The 19206-nt window shown below is 46.9% G+C and overlaps 1 protein-coding gene across 2 annotated transcripts; it reads right to left on the minus strand.

Annotated features, from left to right (window-relative positions):
- Positions 1–1036: 1036 nt before the first annotated feature.
- Positions 1037–19006, minus strand: HAUS7 (HAUS augmin like complex subunit 7). Of its 2 annotated transcripts, XM_063119381.1 has the most exons (11): positions 18929–18983; positions 17251–17366; positions 14600–14667; positions 11638–11699; positions 11067–11164; positions 9016–9174; positions 8326–8484; positions 7936–8032; positions 3667–3894; positions 2213–2324; positions 1037–1698 (listed from the first exon to the last, which is right to left on the minus strand). In XM_063119381.1, the coding sequence occupies exons 1-11, from the start codon at positions 18968–18970 to the stop codon at positions 1631–1633; spliced, it is 1209 nt and encodes a 402-aa protein (XP_062975451.1). In that variant the 5' UTR covers positions 18971–18983; the 3' UTR covers positions 1037–1630. The 2 variants fall into 2 exon arrangements, with proteins under 2 accessions (XP_062975451.1, XP_062975452.1); XM_063119382.1 differs by lacking the exon at positions 8326–8484 and having other exon boundaries at positions 18929–19006.
- Positions 19007–19206: the final 200 nt, after the last annotated feature.

Consider the following 19206-nt stretch of genomic DNA (forward strand, 5'->3'; position numbering starts at 1 on the left):
CAAAACCCACAACAAATGCATGGCAAGCTGTAAAAAGAATAATGAGGTATTTAAAAGGCACTCAGGACAAATGCTTAAAATTAAGTTCATCAGGAACACCAAATCTGGAGTGTTACGTGGATAGTGATTATGCTGGAGACAGAAGTGATAGAAAATCTACCACTGGCATTGTGGTAACATTTGCTGATTCCATAATTGGCTGGAAAGCAAGGAAACAAAATGCAATTTCTGTTTCTACTGCTGAGGCAGAATTTGCAGCACTATCTGAACTGTGTAACGAAATAGTGTGGTTCAAACAACTGTTGATAGATGTAAATGTGCCAATTGATAAACCAATAAAAGTAAATGAAGACAGCCAAACGTGTATCCAGATGGCTAAAACTGAAAGAATGCATGCCAGGAGTAAACATGTGGATATAAAATATTGTAATGTTAGACAATCTGTAAATAATGGACTGATAGATCTGGAATACTGTGAATCAGAAAATAATGTAGCAGATCTGATGACTAAACCATTATGTGCAAAAAGGCATCAAGAGTTAATTGAGAAACTGAATATGGTAAATCACAATATGTAAACTGTTTTGTGTATGTTCATTCAGGTCAGTAAAATGGAGGGGTGTCAGTGTATTCACTGTAAGTAAAAAGGATTTTACAGACCTGAATGGTAAGGGTTAACCAAGCTCCTGAAATGAAGAGAGCTAATTGCATCAGCCAGGGTGTGCTGATTAGCAGCACCTGGGATGTTGCTGGTCAGGTTGAAAACCCTGTGTATATATTCTGTAGGTAATGTTCATGTTGTGGTTGGGTAGTTGATGTAGTCGGTGGTGGATGGTTGCTAGAAAATATATTTATGATTAATTGGACCAGCAGACTCTGTGTCTTTCTTTGGACTGCAAGGAGGGAAGCGCGTACTCTGTCACGACTTTTTGTACCTAAGACATGAGCATTTATTAAGAATACTCTTTAGCAGGAGAATTAACAATATCCATCCACACATTTCATTCGGTCACTGGCAGAAATGAGTTTCTTTAAAAATAGCTTCTCCTTCAAATGTGAAATCTGAGTGGCAGATCAAGGCGATGGGTACAAGATGGCTATACACCAAAGACACTTTTGTATCAGGAAAATACAGCAGCCCTGGTAAGCTTTAAGTGTCATCTCACGATTACTGACCCAACCGGAGAAAGGCTGCGTGCCCTGAAGCTGCTCTGACCAACGCACAAGGCAGAGGAGCGATCATCCCGCTATGTCTTGGTCAGGTCGGCTTCGCCTGCCCCATACGTTGGCCTACTGCGGAGGATTCAGGGCAGATAAAGCACTTGGGAGGGGGAGCGTCACGCTAGGGAGAATCCCTGTTATTTCCAATCACACGGAGCGAAAACCGCACCTGGCAGACCAGACAACTACAGAGAGAGAAAGAGAGTTTTCTCCCGTCACTGAAATACGGACAATGTATGAAAATGCTCTTTATTTGTAACCCTTCACAACCCCACCGCCCAACGTATTTACATTTGGGAATGCCATGCATGTTTTTGCAGGCCCTTCTCCTCTGAAGTCCATGTCAAGGTGGGAGCTTTTTCCTCCTGCCCAAAGGAACCTAGAGTTTGCAGTCCACCAGAGATCAGGGTCACTGGCAATCCTCGAGCATGGCATGGATGGCCTTGTATTTCTGCTGCAGCTCTTCCAGTTTTGAAGCTGAAAAAGGGAACATGTCGGCTAGCATCAGGGGGCTCTGTAGCCGTGTGCCTGTTTTACTTTCAGCCTGGCAGCCTCCCCCGCCCCTACCCTATGTTCCTCCCACCTGCTGTGACGGAACCTACATTCTTTGGAAGCAAGGTACCCAGGGACGGATGGCTCCAACTCCTGAGTGCCGCTAGCCAGTATAACACCCAATTTGTCCTATCCTCAACATGTTCACCCCTCCTCCTGGTTCGGAAGGTGGGTTTCCATCTCCTGAAAGAATGGGGCTCCCCACAGGGTTAAGGCCAGGGCAGAATGAGCAAGAGCGAAGAAAGCATTCCAGCTATGAGTCCCACCCTCCCACTAGGATCTAAGTGGAAAGCAGAGTTTCGCAACCAGCAGTTCAGGAAGGGCAGTTGGCAGCTATTCTGATTACGGGGTGAGTGGAACGCTGGAGACAGGAGTCCCCGCTCCAAGGGTGGCAGCCACCCACCCACAGCAGGAACCTCGACTTGGGAGTAGAACTTACGTAGCGTGGCCTTGACACTGCCGCTCCAATCCACCTCCTCACCATGCTGTGCCTTCACCTTCTCCATAACATGCTCAGACGTTTCTGTAACCTGGGCCAGACTTTGCAGCTCCTGTCGGGAGGAACATACAAAATCAGGCAGCCTCATCAGCTGCATCGTTCCAGTAGCTTCCCTCAACAGCTCCAGCTGTTCAAGATCTTGTGCCTCCAGGCACAGTATAAAACCTATTATGGACTGCAACTCAGATCCATCAGATGCATGAATTATCAGTGTGTGTGTGAATCTGTGTGCCCACACCCCAAGCAGGCATCCCCTCCTCCCTCCCAATCCCCTTTCCTTTCGTGTCGTGTTTTTTAGATTGTAAACCTGTGGGCAGGGACTGTCTTAAGAAATATTTTTCTAAGCCCCCTTGAGAGACTTTTTGGCTAAAGGGTGGGATTAAAAGTGCTAAAATAAATAAACATATACACATACAATTTCCAGAGGGGCAGCAGTGTTAAGTCTGTTGCATGTAAAGCAAATATACATGTGTGTGCATGTGTGTATCTAGATATATAAAATCCCAGACTGCTCCTCCAAGGCAGTTATAGTTTTTGCCCTCTGGCGCCATCTAGGGACACTCCTTGGAACTGCGGCCTTCTATGGAAGTTCCAAGAAATAGTTTTTGCCCTCTGGCGCTATCAAGCGACGTTCCTTGGAACTGCGGCCTTCTATGAAGTTCCAAGTTCAGAGAAAGGTAACTTCCAGGAGCTTCCGGCCCAGCAGAGGGGCCAAAACTCACTAACCTCCTCACCAGACTGCTCCTCTACAACTGTCGTATGACAGGCTTTTTTGCTAGTAAATAAATAAATGTAAGAAACATAGGTAGACTAGCAGAGTAATTCCAAACTATTTTATTTATTTATTTATTTATTTATTATTTATTTTATTACATTTATATACCGCCCCACAGCCGAAGCTCTCTGGGCGGTTAATTTTAGGGCTAAAACATTTCGGCTTCCACTCTCTACAATACCTGGGGGCTCACAGGATGGAATGCTCCTCTGTGCAAAATAATAATCCACTCACAAAGCAAATAGATGCGAAGTAGAATCCTTCTTCCTGACCTGTCCTCTCGCATTCTGGCTTCCAGTGTGCAGTGATTATTGTCTAGGGAGGCCCATCTGCACTCTGAAGCGGTACAACCCAGCCAAAGGTTGACTGACTCAGTGAGAACTAGATCTAGAAAGGGAGTGAAGCCCCGGAGAGACAACCAGATGGCTGCTAGGAAGCTCACCACCGCATGCTGTAGCATTTTCTGTCCGTAGTGCCACACTTACCACTTCTCCAAAGCGATGAAGGAGCCAGCAGGCAGCATCTGGCAGTGACGATTAAAGGGCATTTCCCTAAATTACCCGCACCCCCACCCCGACTCCCAACCCCGAATCCTTCCCTGTCCGCTGCACGCACGCACCTGCACACAGAGCAGCAGGCCCCGGTGCACCGCTTGGAAGAGGGGGCCGCATGGGTTCAGCTGGGGAGTAGGGCGATCACAATACTGCTGCAGCTCATCCTCATACACCTGCTCAAAGGCCACAAGCAGCTGGCTGAAGTCGGAAGCGAGCAGCTGGAGTGTCTGCAGGGCCATGGCACCATCGCGGGAGGCATCTGCACCAGCCGGGTCCCCCTGCAGGAAGGGACACTGAAAAGGCCCCGCTTCGTTAAAAGGGGAATGGCTTTGCTACGTCCCCACCCTCCCTCAGCGCCAGGAAGTAAAACGGCCCGTCCCTTCCCAAAGAGTGAGCCACAGGGCCGGCATCAAGGGAGAGCACCTGCTGGGGGGCCACACCCCAGCAGGCATCCAACTGAGAAGAGCTCCCTCCTCCCTTGAGTGGCTCCTCCTCTTCACCTCTGCAACCTGCTTCCTCACCGGCGGCCTCCTGCTCTAGCCGTCGGCAGCAATGATGTGAAGAAAGGAGGAGCAGGAGCTGCCCCGTCCTGCTTGCTCCTTGCCTCTCTGCCAGTCAAGCAAGCAAGTGGGAGCAATGAGGAGGGAAGAGGAGGAGAAGTAATAGCAGCTGGTGAGAATGGAGGCAAGAACGTAGACGCACCCAGGGGGCGGGCCCACTGCCTTGTCCAAGAGAGCCCTCAAAATCCCAGAGACAGCACTGGCCTTTGGGATCAAATCTGGAGTAGGCACTAGCGGGTATCAACCCCCCCACCCCCCACACACTGTTGCTTGTGAGTTCACAGTGAATCTGACCTTAATTTGAATTTCTTATATTAGGTGCAGAGGAAATTCAATAGCAAGGGCAGCTTCCAGTTTTAAGGCAAGGAAGCAGAGAAGTTTGGAAAAGGTAGAGAACGTAGAAGAGGCCTGGGTTTGGCTCCTAAGGGTGGAGGAGAAGGACCAGACGGTGGCCATTTGATTAGGAATTTGAAAAACGTGCATCCTAGGCCCTCCCAGCAGGTGAAGGAAAGTGGGCCCGGGGGGGGGGGGGGGCGGAGTAGCTGTGGTCTACAAAGACAATCTTAACCTGACCAGACTTCCTGTTCAGGAATTGAATCACATCGGGTGTGTCTACCTGAGTCAGAAGACCAGGGATAGACTGGGGATTCTGTTAGTGTACTGGCCACCCCGCTACCTATCAGACTCCCTAGCCGAGCTCACGGAACTGGTCGGAGTTGGTGTTGGGAGACGCCCAGGCTTTTGGTCCTGGGCAACCTCAACGTCCCATCCAGGACCCGTTTGTCAAGGCCAGCTCAGGAGTTCATGGCATCCATGACAAACACGGGCCTATCCCAACTGGTCTCTGCACCCACACATTCAGCAGGTCACACTCTTGATGCTGTTTTATTTATTTCTTGATGCTGTTTTATTGATTGATCCAATAGCTGGAGTTCGGAACACAAACAGTTCCGAACAGACAGATCTGGGGACAGAGGTGATAAATACCTCTGCGTTATCATGGACAGATTGTTTTCTGCTCAGGGTTAGTATCATGGCTACTATCTACCCCTGCAGGGGTGGCGGACCTATTAAGATGGTCCACCCTCGAAGGCGGATGGGTTCGCTTGGATTCCAGAAAGCCTTAGAGGGTTCTATGGCTGGTATCGTCGATGATCCTGTAGAAGCCCTGGTCAACAGATGGAATCAAGACTTAATTAGGGCTATCGACACGATCGCCCCAAACGTCCTCTCCGACCCGCTTCTACCCGGACACCTTGGTACACAGGAGATCTCAGGGAACTGAAGTGGGAAGGATGACGACAGGAGCACCAATGGTGGAAAACTTGACTTATATGCGACAAGACACGACATAGAGAACATCTTTGTTCCTATGAGGTGGCCATATGTGCAGCGAAGAAAGCTTTCTTCACTGCACGCATTGCATCTGCGAATTTGCATCCAGCAAAACGGTTCAGGGTGGTGAGGGATTTAACTCAGACATCTTCCCCCCCTGAACTCAATTTTAGAGCCTTCGGTAGTTAGCTGTGATGCCTTTAACGATCATTTCACAGATAAAATCCCTTGGATAAGAGCTAACTTAGACGCCGACATTACAGCTGAAGCTGACAGTGGAGTGTCCAGCAACTCCACAAGTAGGATTACACTGGATCAGTTTCAGTTGGTGAGTACCGAGGATGTGGACAAGCTGCTTGGATGAGTGAGGAGGACAACTTGCCCTCTCGATCCCCATCCTTCTCGGCTGGTCTCCCAGGGAGGAGATGCAGTTGGACTACAACATATTAATGAATCCCTCAGGGAGGGGAGTTTTCCGTTATGTTTAAAAGAAGCAGTGGTATGGCCGCTTCTAAAAAAAGCCCTCCCTGGACTTTAATAATTAGACCAGTATCAAATCTGTTTTTGGGCAAGGTGATCGAGAGGGCAGTTGCCTTCTGTCACTCCAAGTGACAGCCCAGATAGATACGGCGGCCAGAAGTGCCGACTCTCAGCTTTGGCTGATACGCCAGCTGCACCCCTTCCTAGAGTTAGAAGACCTAAAGACGGTAGTGCATGTACTGGTAACTTCAAGCCTTGACTACTTCAATGTGCTGTACATAGCGCTACCTTTGTACCTAGTTCGGAAACTTCAACTAGTTCAAAATATGGCAGCCAGGTAGGTCACGGGTACACCTAGGGATGACCACATTATACTAACTTTAAAATCATTCCAATGACTGCCAATTAGTTTCCGGGCAAAGTATTAAGTGTTGGTTATCACCTTTAAAGCCCTACATGGTTTGGGTCCAGGTTACCTGCCGGATCGCCTTCTCCTGTACAATCCACCCCACACACTCAGGTCCTCTGGGAAGAATGTACTTCATTCAGCCATAACTAGGCCAACAACTGTTACCCAGGGGACCTTTTCTTTTGCCGCCCCCAGACTGTGGAATGGCCTGCCGGAGGAGATTCGTCAACTTAACACTCTCTCCGAGTTTAAGACAGCTGTAAAGACTGATCTCTTCCAGCAGGCCTACCCAGATGAATTTTAAGATGTTCGATAGTTATTTTAATATTGTATCAGTTTTATGTTTTTAAATCAGTTTTTATTTGATGATATATTTGTATTTAATGTTGTCCCCTGCCTCGATCCAGAGGGAGAGGCGAGTAATAAATTAATAAATTTATTGTCGTTAAGGAGGGAAGGAAAATGACCCACAGGGAAGGCACATTTAAAACGCACCTATGGAATATCTTCTATAATGAAAGTCTCCCGCATATCTGTGTGTGGCAGAGGCATCCATACATATGCTGCACTCTTCCTGAATGGTTTTCACTAGCGAAGGCAGAAAAGGAACCATTCAAAGATTAAGAGGGTCAGATAGAACCTATTCTGTTTGGGGAAGCTGTAACTTCCGCCCATCACCCAGACCACAAAATGCCATGCCCACGCCTCCCTCGGAACAGCAGTAACAAGCAAGGTCTCAATGCTAAGCCCCTGGCTGCTATCTCAGGCCATTTCAGATTTCCTCTGCCTGCTTTGCATGTCTGGAAATTCTAAGCATCAGCTGGTTGGCCCGCTGCGGAAAATGGGCTGCTGGACTGGATAGACCTTTATTATTTATTTGATTTGCACCTCACCTTTCTACCAAGAAAATGGCACTCAAGACAGCCTTTGATCTGGTCGAGTGGGGCTCTTCTTAAGATGGCCCTGGCGGCAGCTTTTTCTTTAAATAATTACAGACGTTACATGTCAGCATGACAGGCACCTGCCAGAAAAGGCAGGTGACAAACTTAAAAAGGCAGCACGGCCCATGAGGGAGAGAATGGGCCCCAAAGGTAGTGACGAAGGGGAGTTGAGGGTTAGACCTCTCCAAGGATGAGATACAGGAAATTAAGCCTGAAGAGAAGCAGAGACCTCAACAAAGATGGTGGATGAGGCAGCAGGTGGGGAAAACGTCTACAAATGACAGAGGGAGGAGACAGGGTCCAAGGGAAAGAGAGAGGGCAAAGCCACCCGAGACAGGAGAGCTGAGGGTGGCAACTCTCCTCGCCACCTTGACGGCCACTTTCCAATATGCATTTTCACCAGCTGGTAGGCATCTCAGTAGCAAGACCATTCCCCAATTACCGAACAGAGACAGGCCATAAAGCTACTGACCCCATCTCCCAGAATCAGGTGTATCTACTCACCTGTGGCTTGTGGTGAACCTACACGAAGTAAAACCTGGGGTGCCGATGCAGCCACAACCTACCCTGCAACCTCCCACCTGACAACCTGCCCTGCTGACTGCTTACCTGCGCTCTTAGATCTTCTAGGGCGGCTGACCTCTCTTCCAGCTCCTTCAAAGAATCCAACAGGGTTCTCTCATGGGAAGTCGCTGATGGCAGGGTCCTTTATAGGGGACAGGAAGACTGGGCATCAGAACTCTGGGATGCCACCACTGGGTTAATAATGAGGGAAGATGTGTGGAAAGAGAGTGGAATGGAAGGATGGGTGTTGGGGTGAGCATGAGGTCTGAGTTTGAACCCCAGCTCAGCCTTACATTAGCCAAGTCCTTCCCTTTCTCACTTTCTGCCCAGACAGCTCCAACCTCACTCTAGCCCTAGAAAAAAAAACTAAGTTCCAGGATTTCTGAGCTCTCTTTTCCGCAGGGAGAAGGTGGGCAGAAGAACCAGGGAGTTCACCTTTCCTCCAAGATGTCTTCATCCACCAGGAAGGGCTTGATGTCTGGGCTCCAGGGATGGCACTCCGGGTTCAACATAGCCTGTGGATCAGAGCTGGAGAAAACCTGCTTCACAAATTCTTCATTCTTGTTAGCTATCTCTTGGAAAGATTCCTCTGTGCTGGAAGAGAAAGATAAGGAGATAGGGGAACTAGAGGGGTAAAATGCTGTGAGCCTAGGATGCTTAGGCAGCTCACTAGGTCTCCAGCAGATGGTGTTGTTTTACAGCATATTTGCTGTTTATTACAGCATTTCCAGGGTTTTATAAAACGACAGATTCCCACTTGAAAACAGAAGGGGAAGGGTAGGAGGCTGACAATGCCATGAAAAGGACACGAGAACTTCAGTGAGTGATCAAGCGTGAGCGTGCAATAAATCTCTCAAGTGGAGTAGCTCAAAGCCACAAATATTTCATCGATCTTCCCTCCTGAGTCCATGAAAAAAGTAAGACACACTCTGAATGTTGACCCAGGGACCAATTTGGCCAGGACACAATCGTAATATGCTGATTTATTCCAAATTTGAGAATCAGCTGGGATTTTGTAAGCATGGAAAGCCAGAACCTCTGCCACCTGGACTGATTCAATCCAGGACTTCTGAGCTCTCTTCTTTTCTGCAGGTAGAAGGTGGGCAGAAGAACCAGGGAGTTCACCTTTCCTGCAGGGTGTCTTTGTCCACCAGGAGACGCTTGATGTCTGGGCTCCAGGGATGGCACTTCGGGTTCAACACAGCCTGTAGATCAGGGCTGCAGAAAACCTGCTTCAAGAATTCTTCACTCTTGATAGCCATCTCTTGGAAATATTCCACTGTGCTGGAAGAGAAAGATAAGGAGATTGGGAAACTAGAGGGGTAGAATGCAGTGAGCCTAGGGTGCTTACGCAGCTCACTAGGTCTCCTGCAGTTCCATTCCTAGCCCTGGGAAGGAGAATCAAGTCTAGCAAATTGGCACAAAGGAAGCTGTAACCTAGCCCTGTTACTGGAAGTGTATGTAGTTCAGTAAAATAAAGGAAGAAGATGCTCTAATAAAGGAACAGACTCAGAGCACCATCCTTGGTATCTGGAATCAGAGCATTCTGATGGCTGGAGGCCGGATGGCACAAATGGCCATGAGAAGCACAGAATTAGGCCTTTGATGAAAGGAGGAAGGGAGAAAAGACAATACTAATGATATCATCACCTTCATCACCATCTAAGAGCCCAAGAGACCAGATTCTAGTCCCCACTCGGCTATTGAAGCTCACTGGGTGACTTTTGGTCAGTCACTGACTCTCAGCCTAACCTACACAGTGGGGTTATTGGAGTATAAAATGGAGGAGGAGGAGGATCGTGTAAGGTGTTTTGGGTTCCTTGCAAGAGGAAAAAAAGGTAGAATATAAATGCAATAATAAATAAATTGCCGCCACCACCTTTATATACTACAAAAAAAGAAGAAGGAAATAGCCTCTAACATTACTGGACCTTAAAACTGGGACTCTAGAGCCAGTTTCTTTAGAGGAACTGCTTTAAGTTTTACATACTATCTGAAGAAATGGGTTCAGTGCCAGCCCCATTCAGTTGCGCTTGGAGAAGAGCCCCCCCCCCCCAAATTCAAAACAGATTGTTCCTGTCCATCCCTGAGGTTGTCTCTTCTCTTCATTTCTTTTAAAGCTTGCAAGACCCTGACCAACGGCATGTCTGTGCGTGCGTTTAAGGCCAGAAACAAGAGAAAACGTTCTCAAGTGCCAGAAAGAAAGCTATAATACACCCGACGCGTTTCACAAAGATATTTCCATCCTCAGGGACCACTCGTCTTTCTCTGCACATATCTTGCAAAATCTTGCCGATGCCTCCTCCGTTTCAAACTATTTGGAAAGCCATTGGAAGAAGCATTGCTCGTCCTCCCGTGGCTGCAAAGGAAGGCCCAAAAGGGCATGGTGTGTTTCTGCTGAAGGTTTTAGGAACCAGAGGGGCTGTGCGTGGGTTGCCAGTATGTATGAAGTGATGTGCCTGAGATCTTTACCAGTCATCCAGTTCCTGTCTATCTGCCCCTTCCGCCACCATACATACAGCCTCCCCACGTTCAGCAAAATCTTGTAGCCTTTCCAGGGCTTTATCTTCTGGAGTCTTGGCGGGTTTAACAATCGACAAAATAGACACAATCTCCCCACCTCAGTTTTGCCAGTTCCTTCCCATAGGCTTCAATTCTACGACCAGCAGATGGTGATGTTTTACAGCATGTTTGCTGTTTATTACTGCATTTTCAGGGTTTTATAAAATGACAGATTCCCGCTCGAAAACAGCAGAGGAGGGATAGGAAGCTGACAATGCCATGAAAAGGCCATGAGAACTTCAGTGAGAGACCAAGCATGACAGTGCAATAAATCACTCAAGTGGAGTAGCTCAAAGCCACAAATATTTCATTGACCTTCCCTCCTGAGTCCATGAAAAAAAGAAAGATACCCTCTGAACGTTGACCCAGGGACCAATTTGGCCAGGACACAACCGTAATATGCTGATTTATTCCAAATTTCAGAATCAGCTGGGATTTGTAAGCACGGAAAGCCAGAACCTCTGCCACCTGGACTGATTCAATCCTACGCAGCATGATGAGGCCAAATATTCGGCACAAAGGCCATTCAACCCAACGGATCCCCCTCCAGCCCAACGGCTGCTCTCCGGCAGAGGAGATGAGGATCTTCTCTGTGCCCCAATAAACCCCCTCACCTGGAAGAAGAGTCCGATACTGTGAAATGACCCTCATGTGGAATTGCAGCCACGAGCTGCTGCAGGAAGCTAAGCTGCTTCTGGGCACAGGCCTTTCCCTGTGGGCAAGGAAGAGGGTAAGGACACAAGGCAAGCCTTCGGGTGGCACAGCATCCTGTTCTGAAACATGGTCAGCCAGATACCTCTGGGAAGCCCAGAAGCAGGGCATCCTCCCCCCCACACACACTGTTTGTCCCATGCTCAGCAACTGGCATCCAGAAATACCCTGCCTTTGAACATGAAATGTATTCAAAAGGGTTCAGAGGAAAGCTATGAAAGGTTCCAGAAAGGCTGGAAGAATAGAATACGGTTAGGCTTTTTAACATCATCATCATGATATAACCATTTATCTCAATCAAAAGGGGAACTGCTCACTATATTTACTGCAAGTAGGTCAAACTGCAGCAGAGAAATGAAGTTACAAGGCGGCAGCTTTAGATTAAATATGGGGGTCGGGACAGTTCAGCAATGGAAAAAGCTGCCGGGGAGGGTGACAAGAGTCCCCTTCCATGGACATTCCCCCGGTGCTTACCTCGATGAGATCCAGGTCATCGGCTCGAGAAAGCCAGAGGTCGTATCCCAGCTTCGCTATTCCTGTCAGGATGGGAGACAGTTTTAGCTACATAGCCTGGGCCACTCAGGCTCACAGCTCTATGCAAATGCACCTCTCCCCAGGCTTAAGTCTGCTCTGGAGCATGTGGTTTTAAAAACGATCCCCACCCTATCAGCTAGGCACAGGCTCCCATTCACAGTGCAGCTCATGAAGCGTTCTTGCACGTGCGAAGCCACCTTGGGTGGGTCAGGCCACTGGTCTTGCCTGCTCTCAACTGGAATCAGCCCTCTTAGGTGGGGGACTTTCCTTCCCCAAGTCTGCGACAGGAAGCCCTCCTAATGGAGCAAACATCAGGGACTGAACCTGGGCCTCGGGCGAAATAAATAACTGCTTCCCATGCCCATCTTGCCTGTCTGCAGCCAAACTTAGAAAAGTAGAATCGCAGTAGCCAAAGAGGAGCATGTGCTCTGCAACTGAGCCCCGGCCCTGGCCCCTGCAGGCGGTGTACAGTAGCTGGGGTGATAGCTGCTATCCCCGTGGCAAGATCCATATTGGTGGAACAAGCTCACTGCTACAACAATGAGGCGTCAGTTTTAAGAGGTCCATAATTCTAGGCTACTATGCAGTATCTTATCGTATTGGATTCGTGGCCATGAAGCTTCACCACTGTGCTGTTCTCAGAGGAAATGACAAACAGCGACTGCTGAGGGCTGGGTGGATTGACGGGATGAGTGAGAAGGAGCAGTTTTTCCTCCTCTTCCTTCTCAGACGGAGGCCAAACTACACACTACGTCATTCACCCTTCTTAGATACAAAACATGCTTATAGCGGCTACTTTTATTTTGAAGGAAAAACAGATACGCATGCCCCCATTGTGGAACATGTCCTGACTGGATTGGGGCCCCATGCTGACTTTCCACCAGAAACCCCCTCCCGGAGTGCCGTTTGCCTCCCAAAAGGTGGGGATTTTTTTAGCAGGAAATGGTACAGGGCCACAATATGATCAGGAGCACATGCCAGTTTGCCCCCCCCCCCCCCAGCATGGATGCTTTCCCTTCAAAATAAAAGTGGCCAGTTTCAGAACACCTTTTAAATAGTGTGAACAGCATCGTGTAATAAGTCAGACTGACTTGTCGGTTTAATACTTAAACAGCGGAACTACTCCAAGCAAGATGACAAAAGGGCTAAATCTTAGCTGGCAAAACCATCCTACATTCATCGAAGCCAGGCCAGGAAGACACATCTCAACCCCCTACGCCCCAGCATCAGATCTTTGGCTGCCCAGGCACTTGACAGCTTTCTAGCCCTGAATTTACCCATTTTGTACCTTCGAACTATGAACTTAAAATGCAGAATGATGTTGAAATGGCCAACTACTTTGTTTAGTACATTTGAGTTTTGCTAGTCTTAGACAGCTTTTAAAAACCCAAGTTAACTGGTTTTTACACTTCCACATCTGTGCATGGATCCACATCTGTGCATGGATACCACGGTGGAGCAGATGCTAGAGCCCTAAGGCAGGCAGGGGACCCCCACTGGGGAGGTCCATGGAAGCTGAACCAGATCTTCAAAACAAAGACATCACACAGTCTTTACTTCCCCTTTTATTCTCCAACTAGTGCAGTGTAGTGAGGAGACAACACTGGAACAGAGAACCACAAAGCTGCCCTTTAGTTACACTAATTATTATTATTATTATTATTATTTATTTATTTATATAGCACCATCAGTGTACATGGTGCTGTACAGAGTAAAGCAGTAAATAGCAAGACCCTGCCGCATAGGCTTACAATCTAATAAAATCATAGTAAAACAATAAGGAGGGGAAGAGAATGCAAACAGGTACAGGGTAGGGTAAGCAGGCACTGGGTAGGGAAAAACTAACAGTAGAAAGTAACAGTAGAAGTCTGCACAACATCAAGTTTTAAAAGCTTTAGGAAAAAGAAAAGTTTTAAAAATATTAGGTACAAGGCTAGGTTTGCACAGCTCAACTGGCAGGGGACTCTGCTGGGAGATGAAGTGCAAAACATTTGGAAGGCACCATGTTTGGGAAGGCTGGCCCAATAGCCAAGAGACTGAGCTCCGAATCTACTTCTAGTCAGCCAGTCCTATCTATCCATCTGTATAGAAAGCCAGTTCTACATTCCATCACATGAGTCTGGTGCAGCCAAAAAAACCAGAAGGCAGTTATGCAGAGAAAGATGTAAAGCAGTATTAAAAAAAATCCTGGCTTCGGTTTCAGTGGCTCCCGTAGAGTCCTACGGGACAAACTGAACAAGATGCAATCTCAGATTATGCAAGTGACAGAGGACCAGGACAGGGTCTACATTACTGCTTTATACTAGTTTATAACAGTATTGACAACTTTTGGGGCCCAGGACACATTCCATATGCCGTTTTCAAACTGCTTTCAAAGTGTTATATCCTGCTTGATGTAGATTTGGCCCACAGCTGCCCCTTCTCCATCTGTGGTCATCAGGGGCAGATTTAGCTCCCCCACCCCAACAATATTTCCAAAAGCATCCCTTTATTTCCCCCACCCACCCATAAATAGCAGGAGAAATTCATACATACAGGAGAAATTAAAGATTGCTGGTTGGGACAAAATCTGTCCATCACACCTGACACCACTTAACGTGGCCCCCACCAAGAGGTATATTACACGGGGATACAATTTGCATCTGTGAACACAGCACAGAAACAAATTTTAACCCTCCTGCCCTATCTCCACCCAGACGCCCTACATGGTACAGGCCCTGTGCATGTATGCATGCATGCATGCATATATACACATACACACATACACATACACATACACATACACATACACATACACACACACACACACACACACACACACACACACACACACAGCATGGCAAGCATTCCATAGCTTTCCAGCAAACTATACTGAACAACGTCGATTAGACACAATATATACCTTTTATCTTTAAATCTGACTGCGATTCCTTGAGAGATGAGAACTGCTCTCGGAGAGGTGGATACACCCTGCAAGGGAGAGCAAAAGGAGGATCACCGCCTTGCTGCAGGAAGGATTGTTAACAGTGGCAGAATGGACACACATTTGCTCCACCTTTGGTTTCAGCCAGTGTTAGCACTGGAAAAGACAGCCAGAAATTCTTCCCCACCTTTTCACAAATAAGAATTACAGTAGCTGTAATTATTGGAGAAGCAGCAAAGAGGGGGGAAATTGACTGGGCTTGAGAAGGCAAGAATGGCACCACAATATGTAGAAAGTTATTTCTGGATAAGTACTGATAATTATTTTTTTCTAAAGTGCTTTCAAAACAAAGCACTGTAAAAAGTCAAGCTCTGTCCCCAAGCTTAGGGCATCTCTACATAAGACTTTTCCTATTTATTTATTTATTACATTTCTATACCGCCCAATAGCCGGAGCTCTCTGGGCGGTTCACATAGGTTTTCCTATGATTGCTCATCCACGATAGTTTGTGGGTCGTTTACACTATGTCATAATCCTCCAGGGCATCTCCCATACTTAGTAATCCCAGCTACAGTCCAACATTTTCTGAATGCCGCTATAAAAGGAGTGTGTATTCCCCTATACCACATTTAATGGCTATACAATGGCGCACACAGAAAATCTTAGAAAGAAAATCCCCTGAAAAAGGCATGTGTCATGGAGCTGATCTTAATCCCTCAAAGAATCTGGAGGCAGAAGCCCCAGTAAAGGTGCAGGGTCTGTCCGTCCCCCCCGCTTTTTTTCTCAGTTATTTTTATGGGAATGGGTACTTTATGTCTTGACACTGGAGGACTAGCGGAGACATAAATAATTGTCTTTGTTACTAATGTTGGTGGTTTCTTCAGTTGTTTTTTAAAATTGTTTTTTGCCTGCTCTTCATAAACTGGCAGAACTAAAGAGTTTCCTTACAGTTCAGGAGCTTGTGGCTCCATTTGTTACCAAAAAAAAGTAAAAAGGTAAATTAAATTTGTAATAATTGTTTGAATACGCTACTTTTAATATACCAAATGTAATAATTTTATGCCAAACCAACTTGGACATAATTACATTTTATGTTCCTAAAGTAACAAAGTGACTTTCAATCTGTAAAAAGTGCTAATATTGCATTATTTCATTTTTTCCTAAAATTTCCGTTTTTCCAGAAAAAAACCAGAAAAAAAACCGTTTTTTTTCCATGGCTTCAAAATTTCGGAAAATTTTACATCTCTACTCAGTGCTCAATAGTTCCCATGCAGTTCTATAGGACAAACAAGCTGCCGCTGCCGGACCTCCCTACCTCTTCAGTATCTTCTTTGCTCCTCATTCTTCCTTGCTGTTTCTCGGCCCAGCCCTATACACAACCCCACAAGGGTCTCCAGATGCCCCACTACCTACAACACTTCGAACTGGGTTGAAGGACCGTCCAAGCTAGAGAGTCTCCCCCCGCTTTGCAACTCATGGTCACAACATCAGGAGAGAGATCATTGACTTTGGACAGAGGAGAGGATTAACATTTTCTGCCAGCTTCCAATGCTGAGGACAGAGTGCAGTACATGGACTAATGGGCTCAAGTTACAGGATGCCAGATTCCGGCTAGACAGTAGGAAAAACTTCCAGACTGTTAGAGCAGTACGACAATGGAACCTGTTACCTAGGGAGGTTGTGGGCTCTCCCACTAGAGGCATTCAAGAGGCAGCTGGACAACCATCTGTCAGGGATGGTTTGAGGTGGATTCCGGCGCTGAGCAGGAGGCTGGACTTGAGGGCCTTATAGGCCCCTTCCCACTCTACTATTCTATGAAATATTAAAAGCTCTATGTGGAGGCCACTGGAAATCACTTCTGAATGTCAGCATTTAAAATTTTCACGTTACACCCTGCCCGGTTTAACCTAACCATGCAGCAAACCTCCACACCAGGGTCACATACTCCTGATGTTTCTAGCATAGAAAGTCAGAGAAAAAGTTTTCAGATGCCAGAACTGCCAAGCTATACCTAGCAGACCATCTTCCCTTATATACACCCAGCTGACACTTATTATCAGAGGAGACCCTGCTGGTCATCCAAAGCAACTGGAATGTCGCCACAAAGAACCACTACAACGGGCTTTCTCTGCAGCGGCACCCACCCTCTGGGAAACCCTCCCTCCCTGCAGTTCTGGACACAGAAAATATGGCATCTTTCAGACACCTCCTAAAACACACCTTTTCACCTAGGCTTTGCCTGGACTGTACGTATACTAATCACACCGCCCCATTTTGTTGCACTTCTAATGTCGCAAAGTGCTGAGGGATTTTACTATATTCAGTGGTATACAAATGCCACAAATAAATAAACGGAGTTCTGGGACAGGAAAACAATTCGGAGCTGAACTGGGAACAGCAGCTTAACTCAGAGGAAATGCACACAAGACACAAAAATGATGTTAACCCACTCTTAACCTTAAAAATAGAACTGGCTATATAATCTTCTAGTTTTAGAAACGTGAACGAAGAATATAATACAGCTATAGGAGCAGAAGAAACTGTCTCAGGAAGCAATACTGGTCAGGTAGGAAGCAGGGAGAGAAAGAAAAGCACAAAGGGAGTAAGGATCTATCTGTGATGGACATTACTTGATGCAGATCCATTCCAATATATCCAGGCGATGGGCTGAGGGGGTACACAGCAACTTCTGCATGTCTTTAGCCTCTGACAGGTAGACACCCTCCAGTGCAGGGCAGCCCAGTTCCTGTAAGATGGTGAGAAACAGGAGCGGGGTGGTAGTGGTTAGTCTCCATTCACTATACTGTTTTAAGTGCTTTTAAATTATATATTGTTTTAACTTGGTTCATGGTTTAGTTTGTTTTTAACTGTGCATATTTATTGTTTGATACTGTATGCTTTTATTTGTACACTGCTCTGAGATCTTAATGATATAGGGCGGGATATAAATGTGTTAAATAAATGCGTCACTTCAAGTTTCTCCTTGAGACCTTCAATGTAGACCATAAAGCAAGGGTAGGCAACCTAATGCCTTCCTGATGTTTTGGACTACAACTCCCATAAGCCCCAACCAGCATAGCCAATGGTCAGGGATCATGGGAGTTGTCCAAAGCATCTGGAGGGCACCAGGTTGCCTACCCCATGAAAGATTGACATTCTCTTTCCCTGGATAGATATGTATGAAGGTGAGGTGGGAAAATGGACACGCAGGAATTCCTACATGTCAGAATCAAACTTCCAGACATCAACCCTAAATAAGGCCCAAGTTCTGAAGAAACCAAATTCCTCTGTCTAGGATCTATCCAGCATTTCCCCAGCCACATTCAGGTCTTTTGGTGGATAGCTTAACTCCAACTGTACTCACCCCATCCACCCCCATCCTTGCCCTACATTTCCTAGATCATAACAATTTACCAAGCTCACACATTGTTTTAACTGCTTTAATTGTTTTTACTGCTTTTAAATTATATACTGGTTTTAACTTGACTAATGGTTTGTTTTGTTTTTAGCTGTGTATATTTATTATCTTATATTGTATAATTTTATCTGTACGCCACCCTGAGATCCTAGTGATATAGGGTGGGATACAAGTATTTTAAATAAATAAATAACTTTGTTTCAGTCAGTGTATTTTTGTGCTCAAGGCTATGGAATAATCCACTCTGACATTCAGGGCGAGCCTCGCTCAGTAAATATTCTGGACACTTTTCAGCTATTTCCACATTTCCTCAGAATAAGAATTCAGCATAACTGAAAAGCTAACATATGTCTCCAATAACAGAGATCGAGCAATCTCGCAAAAGCCATGCAAACTGTACATTGGATGGGTTATCATATGCAGACGTTCTTTTAAATGAAGTCCCACAAAAATCAAAGCTCCAAGGGCACAATTCACTGAGAAGGCCGTTTGCACACACTCCATTAAGAAGAGGCTGTTCTCTCACACAGCTGCTCCTCTTCGTTTCAATAGGACTTGCGCAGGAGATCTTCCCAATGGATTGTTCCCCAAATTTGGAAAGGAAAGGAAAGCAGATGTTTTGGGCTTCAACGCCCATCAGCACCAGCCACCATGGCCAATGGTCAGGAATGATGGGAGTTGTAGTCCAAAATATCTGGAGGGCCCCAGGTTGGGGACGACTGTTCTCCGCAGTGGTTCTCCCCCTCCTTCCGGGGAGACCCCTGCCTAACATCCACTGCAACCCCCCCCAAACTACCCTCCCCCGCTTCTTGGAGACGGACCGCGTCGCCTCCCATTCCACCGCTCTTGCTCTCCCCGCCCCGAGGACACTCCATGGCGCGACAGAATACCTTGAGCCGCTCAAAGAGCGCAGCAGCAGCAACGGCAGCCATCTTCCCGCCTGAACAGAAGCCCCGCCCTTGCCCCAGTTTTATTGGCCACGGACCCGGCTGCCTGGATGCTGATAGGAGAGAACGAAGCACAGGGCTCCTCCCTCTGAAACAAGGACTGCTTAGGCTCAGTGATATTAAGAGTTCTTTCCGAACTGTACCACTTTCATGCGGAGGGCGGCGGCGCTGCACCTTGGCGGGCTCCCCTGGATTTAGCAACAGAGCAGGCCAGGGGAGAG

Source organism: Elgaria multicarinata, chromosome 3 (genome assembly GCF_023053635.1).
Source record: "Elgaria multicarinata webbii isolate HBS135686 ecotype San Diego chromosome 3, rElgMul1.1.pri, whole genome shotgun sequence".
NCBI classification, from domain to species: Eukaryota; Metazoa; Chordata; class Lepidosauria; order Squamata; family Anguidae; genus Elgaria; species Elgaria multicarinata.

Coding starts and splice junctions, on each gene's coding strand:
- HAUS7 (XM_063119381.1), bottom strand. CDS start 18,970: ATGGCTGCCGTTGCTGCTGCTGCGCTCTTTGAGCGGCTCAAG. Junction 17,367..18,928: donor CGCTCTTTGAGCGGCTCAAG/GTATTCTGTCGC, acceptor ACCATCTTACAG/GAACTGGGCTGCCCTGCACT. Junction 11,165..11,637: donor ATGACCTGGATCTCATCGAG/GTAAGCACCGGG, acceptor CCTTGCCCACAG/GGAAAGGCCTGTGCCCAGAA.